This window comes from Lampetra fluviatilis, chromosome 16, assembly GCF_964198595.1.
Source record: "Lampetra fluviatilis chromosome 16, kcLamFluv1.1, whole genome shotgun sequence".
NCBI lineage: Eukaryota > Metazoa > Chordata > Hyperoartia > Petromyzontiformes > Petromyzontidae > Lampetra > Lampetra fluviatilis.
In genome coordinates, this window is record NC_136290.1 from 12386218 (window position 1) to 12409228 (window position 23011).

The window sequence follows — 23011 nt, forward strand, 5'->3', positions numbered from 1 at the left end:
ATGACTGCACCAATGCTTCTCCTGCCCGCATGAAAACTTGTACACAGGTCTGTCTACCCGCGTATTGGCTGTTCGGCAACGTCGGAGGGCTCATACATTGCGGCGACTAGCTACGGTATTTAACGTTGTGTCATGCCCGGTGTTTATGTGGCTCATTGCCATCATTGTGTACTGTATGCGATTCTCCGTTCTTCTCTTTGTGGAGCTTCTTAGGCTGACCAAGAATATGTAATGGAATATAAAAAGCGCCAAAGAGGCACGGAGAGATGCACGCTCAGAATTCAGAATCTTGCATCAGGATATTTATTGAGACTGGAAGAGGAACCCGATGACGTATGAAGCACTTTTTTCGCAGATGTCCGGCAGGGACGGGTCAGAAAGTTACTCCAGCAATAACACAAACAACGAATTACACCGAGGGACAGCGAGAGGAGCACTTGGATCGGGGGAGCAATATGCAAAATTAGAGACAATACGTCAAGGAGAGTTAATTGGGTTTGGGCCGGACACATTATGGCCAGAGGGGGAGATGGTCGATGGGACGAAACCGGTTAAGGAATGGCAGTCAGAGGAGGGAACGCGCCGGAGATGGAGTAACGAAATCAGCCCGTGCGCCGGAGTGAGGTGGAGGATTGTGGGAAATGGGCGATAGCATGGGGGAGGCTTTCATTTAGCAGTGGATAGACCATGACTGAGAGGGAGCATCGCAGGTGATTTGGTCATTGGCGTTGTATTATATCTAATTGCAACACATGGGTGCATTTAATTACGCTTCGAGCCTGTGATGACACTGTCGCCAGCTGCGTTTGAAATGTTTCACAGTTTTGAAAGAGCCGTGTTGCACAGTCACTGCGAGTTATAATTATTGTGTCCTGTCAGACATCTCATGGCGATTTTGAGCTTACAGATTAAGCAGATACACTGGGTGGGAATCATTAATCACTAAACCCAAACATTTTCGTGATTAATGATTCCAAATGTTTGGCATTTCAAATGTTTAAGAGATTCAAAAAACAAAACTCTTAAGTACGTGAGCGGTGGTCTGTGTTAGGTCAGTGTCAATGCCACGTACTTAGGTTATGCACAGCCGAAAGATTTACTTCCGAATATTTACGGTTACTTGCGATGAGCTCGCACTTCGCTCTTGGTGAAAAGAATTGTCATCGGGAATGCGCTGTGAGGAGGAGCGGCGTAAAACCAGAGATTAAGGAGCTATCTGTAATTATAATATAGATTTTAAAAAATAGTTATAAATTCCAGCCGTTAAGTTAATCCACTGCTGCGTGAACGCCTGTAGGTCACGATGGTAGTTTGTTTGACCATATCTCTCCGTGCTGATCTGCGCTGGTTGAATATGAAGTGGAGGGGGGACTAGGATCTGGGTTTGAGAGGGGGGCATCGTCATCATTGGGTGAAGTTGAAAGGAAAAAAACGTTGCTGGGCAGCGTCATTTTAAATCACCCTTCATGCCAGAGGCACGGTGTCGGGGTAGCTCGCGGCAAGTTGAAATTCCCTGCCATCACTTTACTCATTTGCAAACGCAATTTTGGCACGCGGTCACTTTCGAGTCCTCGTTATGAGCTCTGATCCCACGCCAGAGTTGCACCGTATAGCCTCTAACAGACTATTTGGGCAGGCGCTTTTACCAAGCACCGATTAGGGCCGGCACAACACACCAAGGGATAGTTGCCCAGCACCACGCCCGGCCGCCTTTGTCTCCCCAGTACTGATGTGTTTTTGTTACACATCGCACTAGGTACTGTACACATTTGAGGCCGAGTCGACCCAGGGGAGGCCAGGACCGGGTCAAGTATTCTTCACAGATTATTTATTGGTCGTGAGCAGGAATCTAACTCGGGGCCTCCGGGCTCGTAGCGCGGTGCGGTGAACTACCAGCAGACCCAGCACGCCCCAACTTCTCTTTGTCACCGAGACTATGAATCTTAATCAGAGTCACCATTTTTCACATCTCGGACCGCGTTCGCTGTGCGCGCCGCTGGCGTGCCCAAACCAGCCCCTGCGCGGCGGGGGGGGGGCTCCCTTTAATGAGTCGTTGCCCGGCGCTCGCGGTACAGTCAATCCGGTCGTTGTCGGAGGCTCGCTTGTCATCATGGGTGTGCGTTGACTGGAATAGAGCTTACAAGGCATGTTGTTGTTGTTGTTCTGTGCCCCCTGTTTAATTGTGACGCCACGGTGGGGGTGGGAGGGGACAGGGAGGGAGGGGTGGTGGGGTCGACGGGGGTTGACATGGTGAGGCAAATTTCGATTTAAAGCTTCTTTCGTGACTGCAGGGATTCATCTTCTTGGTTCTTTCGGTAAAGTCACGTAGAAGGGAAATAATAAAATAATAAAAATAAAACATAATAAAATAATTCTCTCGACGTTTCGGCCACAACGCAAGCAGCCGTCGTCGTGAGAATTATTTTATTATGTTTTATTTTTATTATTTTATTACTTCCCTTCTACGTGACTTTACCGAAAGAACCAAGAAGATGGTGAGGCAAATAACAGACCTCGGTTCCATCCTCGCCACAAAAATACATCCTTGTGGACATGGGGGGAGGGTGGTGTGCGGGAACATTGACTTAATTTTAAAAGTTGCACAATAGAGAAATTCACGCGCATGTATGGGTTATGTAACGCTTCCCACGATGTATTTGTCTTCAGAAGTGTTTATTGGAATTTGCAAAGATGACATGAGATGTTGCGTATTTCCCATGGGTTGCTGCCAGCGCACAAAGGGTTTGCGTGTTTGCTCCGGTTGGCATCTCAAAGTTATGGGCACCTTGATTACCCAGGAGAATCCTCACATCTTGACTCTTTTCTCAAGAGGGTCCTGCATTGGGATGTTTGGCCAGTTCCTTGGATGAGTGCTTTGGCTCAATGTGGAAAGCAACCGCAGATGCATGCAGAAAACCCATCGCACACGGGAGGGTGGGAGGGTTAGTACCGGGACACCGTGGGCAATGTGGGAGATGCGACGATGTGAGTGAACGGACGGTGTGACGTGGCGATGTGGGGGTGCAGGCGTGCGCACACGATCACCGTCCTCTTCGTCCTCATCTGCGTCCTCGTGCACGTCACCCTCATCGAGGAGACGCCCACGGACTCGGCGTACAACCAGAAGAGGTGCGCGCACGGCAACCGCACTGCACTACCACGCTGCACCACCACGCTGCACCACCGCACCGCACTGCACTACCGCACCGCACCATCGCACCCCACTACCACGCTGCACCACCACGCTGCACCACCGCACTGCACCACCGCATCGCACCACCACGCGGCACCACCATGCTGCACCACCACGCTGCACCACCACGCTGCACCACCACGCTGCACCACCGCACACTTCACTCTACTTTCACACAACATGGTTAACTACACACAGCCACACACCACCACACACGCCATGGACAACACACACAGTACACAACTATCCATTGACAACATCATCCCATACCCAACCACATGCCGTGCCCAACTACATGCCTGGCCCAACCGTGTACCATAAACAACAACAAACCATAGATAAACACACACAGCCACGATATCCACACAGCATACATAGCCAATCGCACACCAGGACGTGACGTAAATGATTTCGGTGCCGTCGAGCAAAACTTAACCTCTCTGCCAATGCTCAAACGACTCCACGTGTATGCGACCAACACACTCTGATTGATTGGTTCATGGAGTATGAACCGGCTGAGCTCACTGCGTACCACGGCACGGCCGAGCCAAACCCCTTGCCCGGTTTTTAACGAGGGGGGGTGAGTTGTCGGCAAGACCTCTAGGTAGCGGGTTTTGAGCGCCCGTATAACGTTTACAATTAACGACGAGCGTTTTGTAACTCCGCGGGGTTATTTATTGACGCCGCACGGAGGCCTCCAAAATCGGCACAAGGAAAATGAGTAGTGGGCAAGTGTCAATGAAAGCGTGCGCGCACGTACAGGCCCTTGCGCTGAGCTCTCGATCCCTTCCCCCATCGTGACGCCTTACACACGTGGGAGGCTGCAATAGTCTCTCAAATTATCCACGGGTGGGCATTTAGCATGGGTTTCTGAAAGGAGCTTTCAGCGTGGGATAAATTGCAGGGAATTGGGAAAAATAATCTCATGAATTAGGCAAATGTTCTCGTGCCAGCGTGAATGCTATGGCTGCACGCACGAGCCCGTGCCTGTCGTCGTGTGTTGATGCGGAAGGGGGAGCGGTGGCGGAGTGGTTAGCGCGCCTCGCTACAAACCTGCCGGCAGAAGTTCTAATCACGCTCTTGGCCAATAACAGTGGCACACATCTGAACCGATTCTGGGTCTCCCCTAAGTTGATTCGGCCGTAAACGAGTACATGGTTTGATTCTAGATTTGAAGCTTTCGTGACTGCAAGGATTCATACTCTTAGGTTTTTCGGTAAAGTCACGTAGATAAAAAATATAAAATAATAGGAATAATAATAGAAATAAAATAATTATTAATAGAAATAAAATAATTATTTTATTTCTGTTATTATTTCTATTATTTTTATTATTGATTTTTTACCTACGTGACTTTACCGAAAAACCTAAGAGTATGAGTACATGGTTTGGTCTTTGTGCGTCGGCACTCTGGAGATGAAGGCGGGCGGGCAAGGTGTTGGACACCCACCCTCTCGTGCACCGTGCCGGCCTTCATAGGTGCACGCTAGCATTACTTGCCCCAACAGTCCGTTAAGGCTGTGGGGAATCTTTGTGTCTTTTGATACAAGTGTGCCTCTCGCGTAGTCAAGCGATGGCGAGCAAATTGTTACTGGGTGTCCAGTTAGAAGCTGGATAATTTGTTTCACTTGTGAAATGATGATATTATTTGACATTTCGCATACACAGTGTCCTAGCCGCATGAGCAGGTTTCAATTCTTGTCCCGCTGGGCCTGTCTGCGAGTGGAGTTGTGACACAGGATGAACTTGGCTTTCTGAGTTTGATTCCAGGCGATGGCTAACCACCAGTCGCAAATGCTATCTGGAATGGTCCTCCGTCCCACTTCACCAAGCTGCACTCACCGGTGCGGTGAATTATGGTCAGACGACTTTCCCGACCCGCACGGAGGCCGTCAGCCAGCAGTGGTTTGACAAAAGGGGCCACACACGTACACCGTGAGCTTTAAAATCGACATAAATCTACGTGGACCGATGCCTCGTTACACCCCTAGGGATCTGTACAAACACGCAAAGAGAAAATCCATAGAGTTCGTACACATGCCACAAATCCGTGTTATTAACTTTAATTATTCATGATCATAAGATGCCTATAAATGGTCATGTATTATGCATAATAACGATGGTGTGAGTGCTCACATGAATAGCGGTGGTTGCAGTAATAATAATGATGGTAATGATGATGACTGTGAATGAATCCCGCAGAGGCTTTATCGCCAGCCTCCTGGTGTTTCTCTGCTTCGGTGTGACGCAGGCGAAGGATGGGCCCTTCACGCGGCCACACCCGGGTGAGCCCTGACACACGCGCGCGCACGCACGCACGCACGCACACACGCGAACACACTTACACAAGCGCACACATATATGTAAGTATATTGGCAAAGTGCTGTGACTAGATCACGAATATGATTTGGATAAATAGATGAGTTTGGAAGATTGAGTGTGACTTGGCACGAGCACAAGCCATAGAAACCACCGTAATCCACACACACAGACTCGTTTGTATTTGTTTTCCTGCTTGTCCATTTAAATAAAAGGCCACTTTCAGCTCTTGTTGAGCTGGTGCAGAATTAATCTGCGTGTGTTTGTGCGTGCGGCTTTGAGTTACATCTGTGAGTGGGGAGCGGCAGTTTAGCAGTGAGTGTGCTACACCACGAATCCGGCAACCTGAGTTTGATTCCCGCTCACGGCCAACACCAGTGACGATTATCTAAACCGATCCTGGGCCTCCGATAGGTCGACTCAGCCTCAAATGAGTACCTGGCGCGGTGTGTTAACATCACGAGTGGGGAGACAAAGGCGGCGGGGCGTGGTTCTGGCCGCCCACCCCCCCCTCGTGTGCCGTTCCGGCCATCGTAGGTGCTCGCTAACAGAACTTTCCCCGAAAGTCTGTTATGGCACGGTTGGCTACGCACTGTGCGAAAGAAGTTCAACGTACATACATTGTGCATTGATGAACGCTGCCTGTAACGTGACGCCCACTCTGCTTGGACCCGTGCAGCGTACTGGCGCTTTTGGCTCTGCGCGAGCGTGCTCTACGAGCTGGGGCTCATCTTCATCCTCTTCCAGGTGATGCCGACACACGCAAAGCAAAAACACCACGATCCCCCGAGTATAGCCTCAACAGACTTTTGGGGGAAGTGCTGTTAGCGAGCACCTATGAGGGATGGAACAGCACACGAAGGGATGGATGGCCAGCACCACATCCGGCCACCTTTTTCTCCCCAGTGGCGATGTTTACACACCACACCAGGTACTCATTTGAGGCTGAGTCGACCTAAGGGAGGCCCAGGACCGATTCAGATAATCGTCACTGATGTTGGCCCTGAGTGGGAATCGATCTTGGTTCGTCAGGTTCGTAGTGAGGCGCACTAACCACTGCACTGCCGCTATACAAAGACAACAACAACCGCCATTCACCACGAAGTGGCGGTGTCGTCACCACGGCGCTTGTGGCAGGCTATGTGCACTTTAGGCCACGTGAAGTGTCAAACACGCACTGGCAGGAGGTCACGGGACAGACCCAGGTGCCATGGGTTGACTGACTGAGATGACAAAGACACACACATACACATGAGTACGCAAACACATTTGTACAGAGACACACAGATGCATACGCTTGGGTACATGCATACAAAGACAAATCTACGCTGGTACATACACACGAACTTAGAAATATACACATGGACACATAGGTGTACACAAAGACACAGCCGCCATTCGCCACTAAGTGGCCCTGACGCCACCACACCCACTCGTGCCCAGGCTAGATGCACTTTGAGGCTATCTTGTGAAGTGTGGAAGGCTCGCTGACAGGGATCACGGGACAGACGCGGGTGTTACGGCTTGAATTACTGGCAACTGATTGGTAACTCTACAATACTGGGTAATACCGGGCACTTTCCCATCCAAGCAGTAAGTGCCAACCCGACTTAGCTTCTGAGATCTGACAAAAATCCGGCGAACTTTCGGGGGGTGTTACATTTTCCCGTGGTTTTTGCTCGTATGAGCTGAGCAGTGAAATGTATGTTCTTGGTTCTTTCGGTAAAGTCACGTAGAAGGGAAATAATTAAATAATAACATTTTTACATAATAAGATAAAATTCTCACGACGTTTCGGCTACAATGCAAGCAGCCGTCCTCAGGTGAAGAAACAGGGCTGTCGGAAAGACAGCGTCTTATGTTTTATTTCTATTATTTTATCATTTCCCTTCTACGTGACTTTACCGAAAGAACCAAGAATATGAATCCATGCAGTCACGAAAGCTTTGGTCAGATAACACCTCACGCTGCCACGCGACGTGCGGCAAGGCCCTCGCCTAGCAGTGGATTCACCAAAGGGGCCGTTCACGCGCGTCGCATTTGTTCATGCCTATTCAAAATCAGTGTTAACGATGACGGATCTCATCCGGTTGTTTTGCAATTGTTGCAACCCCTCCACGTAAGCGTGCGTGTGCGTGTGAATGGATTTCTCCTATGCTCAACAGACGGCGGACGACGGCCGTCAATTCATGAAGTTCATTGACCCCAGCCTGGGCGTCCCGCTGCCCGAGAGGGACTACGGAGGGAACTGCCTCATATACGACCACGGCCGCCCCGGAAACCCCTTCCACAACGTCTGGGTACTTCCCCTCCCACCGCCCCGCCCCCCCCCCCCTCAATGCTGCCCCCCCCCCCCCATACATCCTCTCAGCAATAACCCCCAATGCAATGATTCATGATTCCCCATAAATGCCTCCCCCCTCCAGATGCCCCCCCCCCAACAATGCATCAGCATTCACTGTCAATGCTCCCCCATCAAGGCTTTTAGGATTCTTAGAATTTAGTGGTAATACAACTAATCTAAACTATTTATATTTTATCAGGTAAGGCCCACTGAGCTGTTATAGCTGTTTTTCAGAAGCGACCTGGCCGCAAATGATAGCTCAAGGAAGTGGCTTATCGCGTGGACATTTATTGCAGCCAAATACTCTTAAACGCATGTTTCTAAATGTGGAGGGAAAAACCGGAGAACCTGGGGAAAATCCACGTGACCATGGGAAGAACATGCATACTCCAAATATTCAGCAGGCGTCAAGTTCGGGATCGAACCCACGACCTCCTCCATACCAGGCGAGGTAGTTTACATCTCCAGTTTCTCAATGGGTCTCCACGGGAATCCGTGCCCCTCTTTGTGCTGTGGATTTTTGTGTTGAGCCTGTGGGGTGTCAGTGCGTTGTCAATGCCCCCCATGGTTTCCGAGAGCCAGTTTTGGCAGCGGCACAGCCAGCCAAGGGGAGACCACCCAGTTATTGATGCCCCGCGTCATTTGCCCCCACGTTATATGCTCGCAAAAAAAACCTCGACACCACCACCACCACATACTCCGGACCGTCTCCACCCCTCTCCATGTCCTCACAAGTCAACTGTCATTTAGTAAAAACCGCATGTGTGTGTGTGTGTTTGCTGCTCTTTTTCAGGATAAATTTGACTGCTTCGTTCTGGCTCATTGTCTTGGCTGGTTTGCCAAGGTAAAACAGGTTTTTAAAAATATTATCTTGAAACACGATCCATGTTTATTTGTTTGCATTGTTTTTGCCACACGAGTAATGAAAGAATCTGCTTGGTTAGCCGAGGTGGGTGGAGGGGAGTACGGAGAGGAAATGGTTGTGTGTTTAACGTTTCCAAACCAAAGTAAAAAGTGTTTATGTATTCGCTCTGTCCATCTGTCTGTAACACAAAGGTCACGATTACTCTGCTTATTCTACGAACCCAGTAACCCGAGTTCAATTCCCACCCACAGCCACCAATACAAGTGACAATTATCTGAACCGGTCCTGAGCCTCCCCTAGGTCGACTTAGTCTCAAAATGGGTACCTGTTGCAGTGTGTAGACATCGCCACTGGAGAGACAAAGGGGGCCGGGCGTGGTGTTGGCCACTGAACCCGTCGTGTGCCCTGCCGGCCTTCATAGGTGCTGCTCGCTAACAGCAGTTGCCCCAACAGACTATTAAGGCTACACGGGGGGATGTTTGTTGCTAAAGTAGCCCCACTACTGCATGTTCACATTGGACCTGCTAACATGCTAACCTATCTAGGATAACTGGTAAAATTGACCCAATATCATTAAAATTGTACTTTGGCGACAAAAAGGCGCGCGATTAAATCTCAGTTTGAAACTCGACAACGCCATTCCGCGTGACGTCTCTCGATGCCTGATATCATGTGCCACATGGCATCATCCCGTTACGCGGCTTGAAACATTTCTCTATCACCGCTCGGCTATCCCTATCATCGACAGTTCACTACTATCATGTACAAACGCATATGCGGGAAAGCGTTACGGAATTCTGTACGTGCGCGTGACTTTCTTTCCTTCCCTGTGTGTGTGCGTTTTCTTTTTTCCGTGGTGCCGTGCAGACGCTGGTCATCCGGGACTGGTGGATGTGCACCATCATGAGCGTGATGTTCGAATTCCTGGAGTACTCCCTGGAGCACCAGCTGCCCAACTTCAGCGAGTGTTGGTGGGACCACGTACGTCCCACACGCACACCAAGATGAAGATCCCCCCCCTAAACACACTGTTGGGGCAAGTGCTGTTAGCGAGCACCTATGAAAGCCGACATGGCACACGCACACGCGCGTGCTTGGGTTGGCAGGCTCTCTCACCCGCTTGGTTGAAGAAACTTTGATGAATTGATACTGCGTGCCTATGACTGGGCCTTTGACAAAATCACACTAAATGTGCTCGTTCTTATTAGGTGTTGAGAGCTCACTGAGCCTGCTCAGTGCTAGAATGGATGACTACCACGCACAATCATTTTAACTTGTAACGCATCGCACAGTATTCGATGACTCGTGCGGACAGAGGAAACAACTCGGAGGCGCGAGGAACCAGACAAGCTAGAGGGCAGCCACGTGGTGAGCCGGTGCCGACAATTGTGTACGCGTGTCCCTCCAGTGGATCATGGACGTGCTGGTGTGCAACGGGCTGGGCATTTACTGCGGCATGAAGACCCTGGAGTGGCTGTCCATTAAGCCCTACTGCTGGCAGAACCTCTGGAGCATTCCTACCTACAGGTGGCATCCTCCACACACCCGGATTCTTTGCCGTGGCTACGCATCTCAGAGTGCCCAGCGTGCGGCCCCCCCTTGTCGATGAAAATTCCCTCCCCCACCATGGGTGTGGCACCACGAAGTCATCTCAGCGTGGGCCGCGTCAGTTTTATTCCAGTTGTGCCGCCGGGGGCCTTGTTTTGAGACCCAAGTGGGCGTTCGCTCGCTAATCACTCACCTGCCACTCGCTTGACACCCACCGAGTGTTCTCCGAAAACTCGCCGGACGCTAGGCAAACACCCGTCAGACTCTCACCAGAAACTCAAGGCACTCGCCATTCACTAGACACTCACCAGACACTCGCCACTCAGTTGACACTCGCCATTCACACTCGCCACTCACACTCACGTGACACTCAACACATGTTAAGCAGACACTCGTTGCTCAGTGAGACACCCCGTGCTCGTGTTGAGTTGGGGAAAGGTGCAGGAAGGCAGAGGGGGGTGCGTTGAGACGGACGCGGCCTTTGATGTCTGGTCACGTAACATGGGGTTTTATATGCATTCGAGACCGGGGCAGCGTCAGTGCTGCCAACCCGATATTCCACTCAAACGATCATCGCTGGGCTTCGACACTCCGCTCTGATCACCCATGTGAACCGTAGGTCATGGCTGTCATATGGCTGCCTATCTAACCCGTGCAAAGCCGACGATAAGGAGACGCGTTGTGGACACAACAAAAAAAAAACTTTGAAAACTTCTCACCCAGTGTGGGTTTTGTAATCCACGTGCTCCTCTTCATGTCTCTCGGTGTAATCTCAACTATGCATCTCTCCACACTTCCTGCAAACTTGTAACATTTTGTTCCATATTACTGTTAAGAAAATCAACTGGGTTTAGGCAGGACCCGCTGCTAGAAGGTGCTCGAGACTAACTACAGAGTGGCAGCCAACGGAGGGAACGCTTCTGAGGGACATCTTCCACAGAGATGGAGCGACAGATGAAAATTGGCTCATTGCAGGTGGTAGGTGGATTGGCGGCCCAAGTTCGATTCCCGCTCACGGCCAACACCAGTGACGATTATCTCAATTCGTCCTGGACCTCCCCTAGGTCGACTAAGACTAAAATTAGTACCTGTTGTGGTGTGTAAACGTCGACATAGGGGGAGACAAAGGCGGCCAGGCGTGGTGCTGGCCACCCACCCCCTCGTGTGCCGTGCCTGCCTTTATAGGTACTCCCTAACAACACTTGCCCCAACAGTCTGTTCAGGCTATACGGGGGATCTTTGTCTTTGTCATATCGCATAGCTGTCAGAGATGGCAATGGCTTTGGGGGAGGCCTTCATCCAACAGTGGATTGCGCATGGCCGATGATGATTATGATAATGACTCAACGTGGGTGGCATCGCCTTCCGCGGGGATTCATCAGCAGGGCGCGGCCTGTTCAGCAAACGCTGCCGGGGTCGCCGAATGTTATATGGCAACAGCGGTCTCGAAGACGATGCCTCCTCGTGGTAGCCAGCAGCTGCAGGAATGCAGTCTTTCTTGTTACCATAAACAAAAGCCTTGTGAGGTGAGCGAGGGGAGTACGGCAAGGACGGGCGGGAAATATTCGCTCCATTCGAGCTGGCCCAGTCCGTGGCGCTCCGTACGCGAGCTGTCGCCATGACCTCCCGGCGATGACCTCTCGGCAGCGTGGAAGGTGTCCTCTGCTAGCGGCCGCGGGTGAATGGCTTCGTGTGGGAGGATGGCGGTGCCAGCGCCGTGAGGGTGCAGGGGGGGGGGACGTGCAGAACTGGGGCTTATCCCTTCTTGGCAAGATCGCTTCATTTAACTCTTTCATTCACGTGCTTTATTTTTAGCCAGGAATAAGACGGTTGAGTTTTGTCTCTCTCGTGAACGCGTTCATTCTTGTACTTTATTTCAAACGAGGTGCGAGTCAATTGAGAGTCACCGTCGGTCTCTTCCGATCACTCATTGATTTTTTAATTTTTATTCATAGTCGATGGAGACGTCGGTAAAAGCAAAAACGTAAATGGTAATTATTAATTTTGGTGAATAAACATTTTTCCTCTCTAAATGAACGTGCTAGAATAACAATATCAGTTAAAAACTTAGAAAAATAATGAAATAAGATTCAATACAAATAAAGAAAATGATTTGGAAAGCGCAAATGCAATAATTCAGCATTATCCCTTAACGGTGCCATCCGCGGTAGCTTTCACCAAGTTGTTGGACTGTTTCCCCCGTGTGGTTTTCGGGTCGCACCGTGTGTTGTGCCACGGCACGATGTCCGACGTTTCGCTTCCACGTGCTAGGAGAGGGAGCTTCTCGAAGAACCCGAAACCACTTTGGATAGCCATACGGCGCGATCGCAGACGTCAACTCGGTATCGTTATCATGGAACTTTTTTGCCACTATCAAGGTATGAAAAATAAGATTAGCTTTTACCCTTTCTGGCTCTTATATGTGTGGCATTGTCTCTGTGCTGTTCACCTTTTAGCGTTCTCCGGTCTGACACTGGTGAGACTAGGCAATGAAGAAGGCTGTCTCTGGTGTGGTCCAATCAGTTTCAAAGACAATGCGTTTTTTGTTTATCAGAGCATGTACGTGTGGTTAACGCAGACTTGATTCCTTGCAAAATATATCTATTTGGTGAACATCCTAACACCGGTTTTATCGCCAGAAAGGGTGAAACCTATTCTTATATTTCAGTAGCGTGAGTTTCCCGATTAGGACTTTGTCATGTAGGTTGTTTAAAGGTGCGCTTGTTCATTGTCTACACTGAAGATTCATCGGTCTTATTTGCATAGGTTTTTTTTATATTACCAAGGACATGCCCGAGAGGATGTCCAACACGGAAGTGGAGCGATGACGTCGTCTCACGTGCAGCAGCTAGCGCAGTGTCGTTTACTTGCCCAGGAAAAGCCTCACGGAGTCTCAAGACTCTTTGATTTCAGGATGGTGGTCCTGCTAAGTCTCACAGTCGGGGACGACGATTGCTGGGTTTTCCCAATCAAGTAATTAGCCAACTTCATACGCCTGACGCCCCCCCTCCCCGTCCACATAGCCGGCTCTTTTTCGGTGAACATCCACGGGATTTTGAAGGTCCGCTGTGAAGCAGACGGCGCACGGTGTTTTATTTCGGTTCGTACGCTTGGCGGCATTAACCAGAGGAAGGCCGTGGGGCTCGAACGGCGAACCTCTGCCACGCGTGTGGCCATCGCGCTTCCGCCCGACCACTGCGCCCCGGTGGACCGTGACAAACAAACGGCAGCGGCTGGGGGATATCGCGGCTGACGACGACGAAGACGACGACGGCTGTGAATCTCGCGGATACGTTACGCACGTGGATGACGCGTGCTCGTGCTTGTGGTGCGCGCTGCGCAGGGGTAAAATCAAGCGCGTGGCGTTCCAGTTCACGCCGCATAGCTGGGTGCGGTTCGCGTGGAAGCCGGCGTCCAGCCTGCACCGCTGGCTCGCCGTCATCGTCATCATCTCCGTGGTAACGCCATCCGCCAATTTGCCTTGTTCTCTCCGTCGTGTAGTTGTTCGCACGCTGGATTCGTAATCCAGATGTTGTCGGTTCGATCCGATTTGACCCGGGGCGGCAGTTGAAAGATGGGCAAGTTTCTTAAATCTCCTCTGCCGTATAGCCTCCTCGGGGTCAGTGGTGTTAGCGAGCGCATATGGAGGCCGATACGCCGCACGCGGTGATAGTGTTACCAGCACTATGCCTGACAGGCTTTTTATTCCCAGTGCTGATGTTTACACACTGCACCAGGTGCTCATTTACAGCCGTAGTGTCCTAGGAAAGGCCCAGAACCGGTTCAAATATCTCCACTGATGTTAGCTGTGACCGGGGAATCTGATGTTAGTCGTGGCTGGGAACTCGGGGAGAGGGATTCTTAACGCAGTGCACCAACCACTCGCCATTCATCCCCAACCCGCACCTCCGATTAGCACGGTTGGCTACGCACGGTGCGAAAGAAGTTCAGCATGCACACATACAACGCAGAAACCATAAGCACATCGTGATTATCAATCCATGGCTGGATGATGGCCTCGACCTCGGGGAGACCCAGGACCGATTCACATATGCGCGATAGGTGTTGGCCTCGAGCAGGAATCGATCTCGGGTTGCCCGGTTTGTAGGCCGCACCACCGCTCCCCAGAGGTCGCAAACGGGTTTTGATTCCTTACCCGTACCCGTACCCGGCCGTACCAGGGTCGCAAATGGGTACCCGTACCCGTACCTGGCCGGGTACGGGTAGCCGTTCCCTACCCGTACCCTACCCGAAATGAGTGACAAACGGTTACTCACCAGTGACTCACGGCCTACCCGTACCCGTACCTGGCCGCACCAGGGTCGCAAACGGGTACCCGTACCCGGCCGGGTACGGGTAGCCGGGTATCGGGTAGGGTACGGGTATCGGGTACCCGGTTGCGACCTCTGCCGCTCCCCCGAGTGAAGTAACGCGCGCGTGCGCACGTCATGTCCGTCCTGCCTGCGCTCCGCAGTTCCTGCTGGCCGAGCTCAACACGTTCTACCTGAAGTTCGTGCTGTGGATGGCTCCGGAGCACTTCCTCATCACGGTGCGCCTCGTCTTCTTCATCCACTGCGGCGCCGTCTCCATGCGCGAGGTCTACGACTTCCTGGACGACCCGTGAGTGGCCCTCCTCGCGCGAGCGCGCGCCGTCTTGGCCTTCGCGCCGAATCGCCCGGCGGCTCTGGGATGTTCCCACTCGCTGGATGCTGCTCCCAAGGACGATGCTCTGGCGCGGTTTCGCGAGTGAGATGTCGCGCGTCGAGTTGCTGCTAAATCTGGTCGTGAGAATTTGCTCCATCGACCTGCTGAGCCGAAACAAAAGCAACAATAAGATTAGTAACCGGCGGGTTAAACACTTTGACGCGTCACATTTTGTTTGGCCGTGTCGGGTTGTGGGTAGGGTCTACGCGACATAAATTTGGCCACGTGATTATGTGATCTGACGCACAAAATTAATTATCGATCATTGTTTTGTCTGCGAAAACCCAATACGTGCTCAGGGTTGCCACCGTTTTGGTGCACAACACCGATGCGTATCATGCATGGGCAGAGGAAGAATATCACATGATACCCCGAAGAGTCGAATGCTAAACTATGGGGTTTGTATATTTACTACAGCCTCACATTTTAACTGCGAAGCTACTTTGGACTTCTGTACAAAACACGAACCTGCACTGACGAGTGTGGTACAGTAAGGTCACACAGCTCTCGGGCTTTTCCGTGACTGACTGAGCTTTGGGAGACGTTCATTCCAGCAGAGGACAGCCAAGGCAGTGTTCACACTTGCAATGAGTAGACCGCCACCTGGTGGACATTATATTCATCTCATCGATGCTCTGCAATCATTTTTTGGTTTTTCAAATCTATTTGTTGAGTGGGTTGCTTAACCCTTTCTCGTTCTGAGACGTCTGCAAGTTGCGGGGTGGGTGACTCGTTCACCGCCGAATCTCGGAACGCGAAAGCGGTTCGACGTTAATTTTATTTTAAGAGGCGTAGCGCCGTGGTTTTTAAAGACATTGTACTCACTACAGAGAGCTGTAGCGACACGACCGCACTCTACGATAGCTGGCGCCAAACTGTGCCGCACGGCCTCCCACATGGCTTCGTGGGAGCCTCGGTACCAATAAAGTTATTTTATTTGAGTTTTTCTTCCAATTCCGTTCCGAATGACGTGCACGTCCGTCATCTGAACGGAGTCGTCATTCGCATGGGAATGGGCTAAATAGTTGAACCGACCGATTGCCCGACTAACACCTCGATCGCCGGCAGGAAGCTGAGCCGTAAGCTGGGGCAGCAGGCGTGGATCACGGCGGCGGTGACGATGACGGAGTTCCTCATCGTCATCAAGTACGACCCCGAGACGGTGTCGCGCCCGTTCCCCTTCCACGTGGCGCAGTGCTGGCTGCTGGGCGTGACCGGCGTCCTCGCGTGGACCGTGTGGAGGTTCTTCATCCGGTGAGCTCGCACCGTTATAACCCCTCCAGCCGAGCCCATCCTGCTACTACAACTGCCTGGCCCCTGCCCTACCAAATACGATTACCCCAACCCCTATTACTGCCTCGATCACTACCACTCCTGCTACCTCCCCTGCCCCCCAGCTACGACCAGCCCTACCCCAACCCCGATCGCTATCCCAAACCCTATCACTACCCCAATCCGTATTACTACCCCTATCACTACCCCTACTGCTACTCCCTGCACCCCAGCTATGACCAGGCATACCCCAACCCCGATCGCTATCCCAAACCCTATTACTACCCCAATCCATGTTATTACCCCTATCACTACCCCTACTGCTACTCCCTGCACCCCAGCTATGACCAGGCATACCCCAACCCTGATCACATCCCCTCCTTAAGAGTCTTCCTTTCCTGGGCTTCCGACTTTCACCATAACTACACTACCGCTTTTAATAACCCCCACTCTTTATATCAACCACTTTGATCATATTTACCATTTTTAGAATTGTTATAAAGCACCTTGGATTAAGGCGCTATAAAAATCTTGATGATATGAGGACATTAGATGACATTGCAAGGGATATTGAATTTATGATAGAAATTGGACGTAAAACTTATGCTGAAGGCTTTGTGTGTCTTTAAATGTGTGACCTCTTGCTTCCATCCATCTTTGTCAACTTTGATCTATCAACTGTTGGATGAAGGTCTCTCCAAGCCAACGCGGTCTCGGGTTGCAACGATCTGTCTAGTTCCTGCGCGCGAGCTGATTTCATCGCTCCATCTCCACGGTGGACGTCCTCTCGAGAGTCTTCCTTGCCTGGGCTTTCACTCTGTCGCTTGTCGAACACTGACCATCGTCCCTTCTCGCGACGTAGCCTGCCCAAGCGCGCGCTTACTTTGACTAACAGTTCATATGATGTCACTCACTCTCTCTCGGCCTGTGTATTGCTGACCGAGCATGTTCGTGTGGTGGTGCTGTTCGTGCTTTTGTGTGTGCAGCGAGATCAGCTTAAAGTGGCGGGCGCGACGAGAGGGGCACGGCGACTCAACGCAACGGGACAGGAGTCGGTCGCACTCGGACATGGACACAAACTCGAAACACGCCCGTCCACGGCTTCGGAAGTTCGGGCTAACCGAGGGCCAATCCAACGGGCACATGTGAACAAGAGTGGCTGATTGCGCGCGTGTGTGCTTTTTACGCGATCCGGTCGCTCTACTTGTTAGCAAGAAACGATTAAACGCGGCCACATCCGAAACGCGTTGCCTCTCTTTCAACGGCACCGCAATTTGAAAAAATTCGCTTTTGACTGAAGCGGGTAAAGGGAAAGATACATCCCCGCAATTTCTTGCACACGCCACCTCCGCTAGAGGGTGTTTTGGTCTACTCTTCCACGCTGACCCAATCATCTTGGAAGGAGATGGGCGTGCGTGCACATCCCGCTCAGCACACGCGACCTACCGCTACCCGCGTGGCCTGCGTCTCTTGCCTGTATGCGGCGTGGGGTCTTGCGTGCACGTGCGTCTCTCTCGCTGCGTGTCTGCGTGTACGATCGTACGCACGTCCATCCGTCTGCGTCATCTCGCTCGAGGGTGTTTGGGTCTCCTATACCATGCTGCCCCCAAGCGTCTTGGAAGAGTTGGGAGTAACCACACTTTAGCCCACCGCACGCGGCCTGCCGTTAAGACTGTTTTGACCCGAGTGCCTTTTGGGATTTTTTGCGATGCATAAGGAGTTGGCGTGACATGCAGAAGGGAACAAAAATTTAATATCACGCTGGAGGCAATTGTTTTTGCGTACAATGTCGAGCAATGATCTGTAGGGAATCACTCGTTGGTGCGTTCCTTCTTAAACTGGTCACCTGCTTCGTATTTAATGCACCTCGTTTCGTATGTTTATGTGATTAGCAATAGCGTTCTAAGACAATTGCGCGTGAAATGGTGTTACACGCGTCCTAGGCGTGCAAAGCTTCACGACGCTCCACCCCCTCTCGGCGAACCGATAAATTGTCGGTGGCTTGGGGGTCGCCATGCAACTGGATGCGTTGCTTGACTGTACTGGCTGATGGATGAGCTTTTGTTGAATGGGGAAATTGTGGATGGTGTCTGGGAGGGGGGGGGGGTGTGATTTCAACTGAGTTTATACATATTTAATATGCAGTATATATATACACAACAGGGTTTTCTCAAACTCATCACAGTCCACCACTTGTCTGCCTTACCATGTTCACGAGTCTGGGTGGTTGGCGCAGCGGTAGCAACAAATAACTGGGTTCGATTTCCCAGGTGCCTTTCTGCGTGGAGTTTTTATTTTATCCCCCTCTTATGCATGAGTTTCCTCTTTCCTTCCATAAAGTGAAACTTACAAACTTACAATGTAACTGATATTGCCTAAACATCCCAGTGCTGAAAAGGTACCTGCAAATTACTCAATTGGGATCACACAAAGCAACAACATCAGCCCCCCCCCCCCCCCCGCTGCAAGAAACTTGAGAGACATGCTGCACGCTGCTCATTCTTGCAAGACAGTGTCCCCATGCGACAGCCGAGTGATAATTTAAATCCAGATGGACATCTTGATTATGTGTGCGTGCGTGTTGTCTCACGCGAGAAGGTGGCGCAAGCTATCCGGCAAAGGCATGGGCACAATTCGAGGCAGGGGCACAATTCGAAGCAGGTTCTGCTTGCACGTTTGATTTCGCCAATAATACTCCCGATAAAGAGTTTGTATACAATGCAGTTACAATTTTATTGTTGTTACAGGAACGCATCGTTTAGACGGAGTGCTCTTGCCAATAACGTCTGACACCCCAGTGAACGTTATTTTTACAATCCTGAATCTGCTGCTGACACACAGAAAGTCGAAACTGGTTCAGAGTTTCCGTGCTGAAACGCATGCTACTGGATAATGAGTGGGCTGGGAAGACCATGGGTTCACAGGGCAATGTATTTAATTTATGCGGAGACACAGAAAGGAGGTCTGCCTCTATATGTTTTTGTTTTTTTACAAATTATCCAGTGTTATGGCACGTGCTTCACAATCATCGGTTGTGCACAGCATGTGACCACTTAGTTTGTATTTGAACAGAGGCGATCGGTTGAACTTGGAAAGATCAACGTTAATTTTATGCCACCAGGTAAGAACTTAAGAGACCAAGATGAAGTCCGTATTGTTTGCAAAGGGCGACCTGGGGCATTCGTCTGCCCGTGGGGGACGATGATTATATATAATCCCGATCGAGTCCTTTTGCGGATCGATTTTCGAAATTTGGACCCTGACGGTGGCACACACGGACCGGCCCACTCGCGAATCACGTCATCACGGGGCTCTTCAACCTCCGCTGTGAAGCGGACGGCGCGTGGTGTCGCCATGGTTATTGCCCACACCGGCGTTGATAACCAGGGCAGCCGCTGGATTCGAACCGCGAGCCTCTGCAGCAAACGGTGCACGCGCTGGTGTGCGTGCGTGTGCATTGCGGTGCGTCGCTAGCGACTGGCGTTTGAGAACTCCTGCACTTTAAAATGTGTATTTGCTATGCAAAAATTTACTCTGCTCGCTATCGGCAGCATCTTAACATGAACGCTGTCAAGTATGAACTTTGCCCACAGCAGTTTAAGGTTTTTCTCAAAAATAGCTTTTTCGCGGTTGATTGATGCTTGCTAAATTCAGTGTATCTCAACACGAAGTAATATGTATGCACACGTACATGTGTTTCACTGTGTTGACGTGTTGATGAATTGCCGACGTTTCGTGCCGCTGCTGCTGCTGCAGCTGCAACTGCTGCTACAGCTGCTGCTGCAGCTGCTGCTACTGCAGCTGCAGCTGCTACTACTGCTGCTACTGCAGCAGCTGCTGCTGCTGCAGCTGCTGCTGCTGCAGCTGCTGCTGCGTCGGTTTTCGCGTTGGTGCTACCGAGCTATCCGATGTATGTTCGCGTTGAACGCGATTTCCGGCGTTTCACTCGTCACGCGAGGATCGTCTTCGGCAACTGAATTGTCAAAGCCCTAAAATACATCGTAGAGCCACCGAGGAGCAGTTAGTGCTCGCGATCTGAATTTGTGGACCGTGTCCTTTTTAACATGCGCTGTCTACCACAAGACTTGTGGGTAAGGACGTTAGTTTTGTGATTTTTTTTTAAATGTAGTTTTCACTTTAAAATATGGGAGACCCGCTGACAATGTCCTCGTGAATTTGAGAGGTATTTTGAAACAAAGCGTTGTGGTTTTCTAATACCGTGTAGTGGGAGTATTAATATTTGCAGCCGAGATTCTTGCCACGGGTTTAAAAAACAAAATCACGGTGTAGCTCCTATGACTCCGTAGGTTTTCGGAGGCTGTCATAAACGGCTCTCCTGACGTGTTTTTGAGGTTGTACCACAGTTTGTTCGGTACAATGTCCGACGGTTCGCTACACATGCAGGGAAAGTTTTCTTTTAGGAACGAGAAAAAACGCGCAGCATGTGGGGTAAACAGTCGGACATCGCGACGGGACAACGCACGGACACACCTACAAACGCAGCGGAGAATCATCCCAGTGTAGATGTCACATAGAGGCTTCCTTAAGGAATATGCCTCTTGATAAACCTCAAACACCGTGTAGCGTGGGGATTTGTAAAATCGATCATCTGGTGTGACCTTCACGAAGGACTGAGCAATAAAATAATGAATATTGTCATATTTGTAATTTACAGCTCTTTATCAGTCCACTTCTGGATGGATGGCGCTCCCACACTGTCGGTTGTGGTTGTCGTTTGGTAATTCTTCGCCACTCTGGTCAGCATGGATTGGTGATGACCTAACCCAATTTTCGTTACTTGAATTTACTCCGGTGTAAAATATACCCCCGATAGGGCTGGCTGACGGTCACACATCTAAAAACTTCAAGTCTATCTCTTCCAACCTTCAGTGTCTCCGTTATATTGTTTGTAAATTTGCTGCCTGTGTCGTTGTTATCTTGTTATATTTCACCAATTTTGTTTGGGACAGATGCTAAGGAGGGCTATTGCCAGTGGAGGTATTCATTGCTAAATATTGCAGGTGTCCCCTGATTGCTGCTGGGAAGAGATTGGTGAGTAGAGGAATTAATTTCAGCCAGAGATCTCTGGGGCTGAGCTCCAGAAAATATATATTTTAAAATAAGCCCTGGGGCAAATGGATTTATATTTATATAAGATTGCGTGGTCAGAAGAGCTGCACATTCCGGTGGGTTTGAATTTTTGTACCGTAGGGTGAGAATTGTCATGCGCGTGCTCATTAAGAAAAAATGATTGGCTGAAGTTAATCGTGGAGGAAATAAGAGTGTATATTTGCTGTTACGGACAAAACTGACCCATTGGTGAAATTTACGAATGATGCTTTAGGCGGCTATGCATTAAACTTTGCAGAGTAACGAAAACTATTTTCCACTGATTTTTTGTTGACATTGTTCAGTGTACTGTTCGTGGTTTTATTGAAAGTTAAGTGCAGCAACCATGAGCAAAGCGAAGCTGCAGTGCATTGAGAATGGTATTAAACACAACAATTGGGGCACATAACATTTCAGCGATTTTGCCACCAGGTTGAAAACATTTAACGTGAATATTTGAGATTAATATCGACTGAAGCTTATTTAGGATCGTTACATTGTACGAAAAGGGTTTTCATCCAAAAAATAAGGGTAATATTTGTAACCGATTTTCGACCAAAAACGACGGGTTAGTTTGTCGCTTTTTTCAGGTTGCAATCGACATATAAATTTCTCACCGTGCACCAAGGAGCCATTGCCCCCACTGCACCCCGACTTTGGCTGAGCCTCGTGTCTACAGCACCCTAATTGTTTCAACTCTAATAGTTTTTCTTACATAAATCCAAGCATTATTCACAAAAATGGGATGACTAAATGACCAATTTTTCTTTGAGTAAAAAACCCCCGTGGATTTTTCATTAAAAAACTGATTTCTTTTTAACAAAAAAAAACGGATGTATTATTTTTAACATCAATAACTTGTCCATAAAATATGAAAAAAATAATGTGTTTCTCTCCATCTTTACAATCCATATTCCAAGACGTGAAAATAATGGATGTTTTCAATAACGTGAAGGATTATTCGACCAATTTTAAACAAAACTAATATGTGGGTTAACATCCTAGCGGTTATTTTAGGTTACTTTTAATGCAATTGGATAATTTCCAAAAGAAACTGACAAAATCTACTCACGCACAGCCACACGCAGAGGAGTGAGCTCTTTATTTTTCAACTTGCATGGTGTGCATAAAACATCAACAAAAACAACACCGCACAGTTTTGTGTCGTTCAATAAAGTACAGCACAACTACGTTCATTACAGTTATTACAAAAAAAAACCCAGAATAAAATAAAACCGTAAGGAACACGGAAAAAGAGAAGACAAGTTTGTTAAAGTCGACAGACTACAGCAGAGTGTGGAATGGTGACGGCGTAATGTGGTAAATTATAAGAACATTTTTTTTTGGGCTGTTGCGCTTTGCATTTCTGAATTGCTTGCGACATCGGAACAAGTAAAGTGCTGATAAGTGTTGGATTGTTTTTTATAGCGACCAAAACCAAGGGAAAAACAAAGTTAAATAATAACAACAAACTACAGTGATTTTGCTCGCACCTCGGATAACATGAAACAAATTCCACCACGTTAGCCAGGGCGGGAGGAGAAATCAGCCCGTACGATTACAAAACTAGCATTTGCCGTATAAGCGTTTGCATACTACACTACCAAATACTTTTTTTTGTAAATCTATTTAAGTCTGCATTGAACGTCACAATAAA

At 49.7% G+C, this 23011-nt stretch overlaps 1 protein-coding gene across 1 annotated transcript in view; it reads left to right on the forward strand.

Moving 5' to 3' along the window:
• LOC144936556 (phosphatidylserine synthase 2-like) overlaps nt 1-22103 on the forward strand; it is a 31730-nt gene extending 9627 nt beyond the window's left edge. Inside the window, exons 3-13 of the mRNA XM_078863751.1 lie at nt 3028-3129; nt 5396-5478; nt 6192-6259; nt 7678-7812; nt 8650-8700; nt 9589-9702; nt 10130-10248; nt 13613-13727; nt 14744-14889; nt 16042-16227; nt 17232-22103. Coding sequence (XP_078719877.1) covers nt 3028-3129; nt 5396-5478; nt 6192-6259; nt 7678-7812; nt 8650-8700; nt 9589-9702; nt 10130-10248; nt 13613-13727; nt 14744-14889; nt 16042-16227; nt 17232-17394 — 1282 coding nt within the window. The 3' untranslated portion in view covers nt 17395-22103. The remainder of the gene's footprint in view (nt 1-3027; nt 3130-5395; nt 5479-6191; nt 6260-7677; nt 7813-8649; nt 8701-9588; nt 9703-10129; nt 10249-13612; nt 13728-14743; nt 14890-16041; nt 16228-17231) is intronic.
• The last annotated feature ends 908 nt before the right edge of the window (nt 22104-23011 follow it).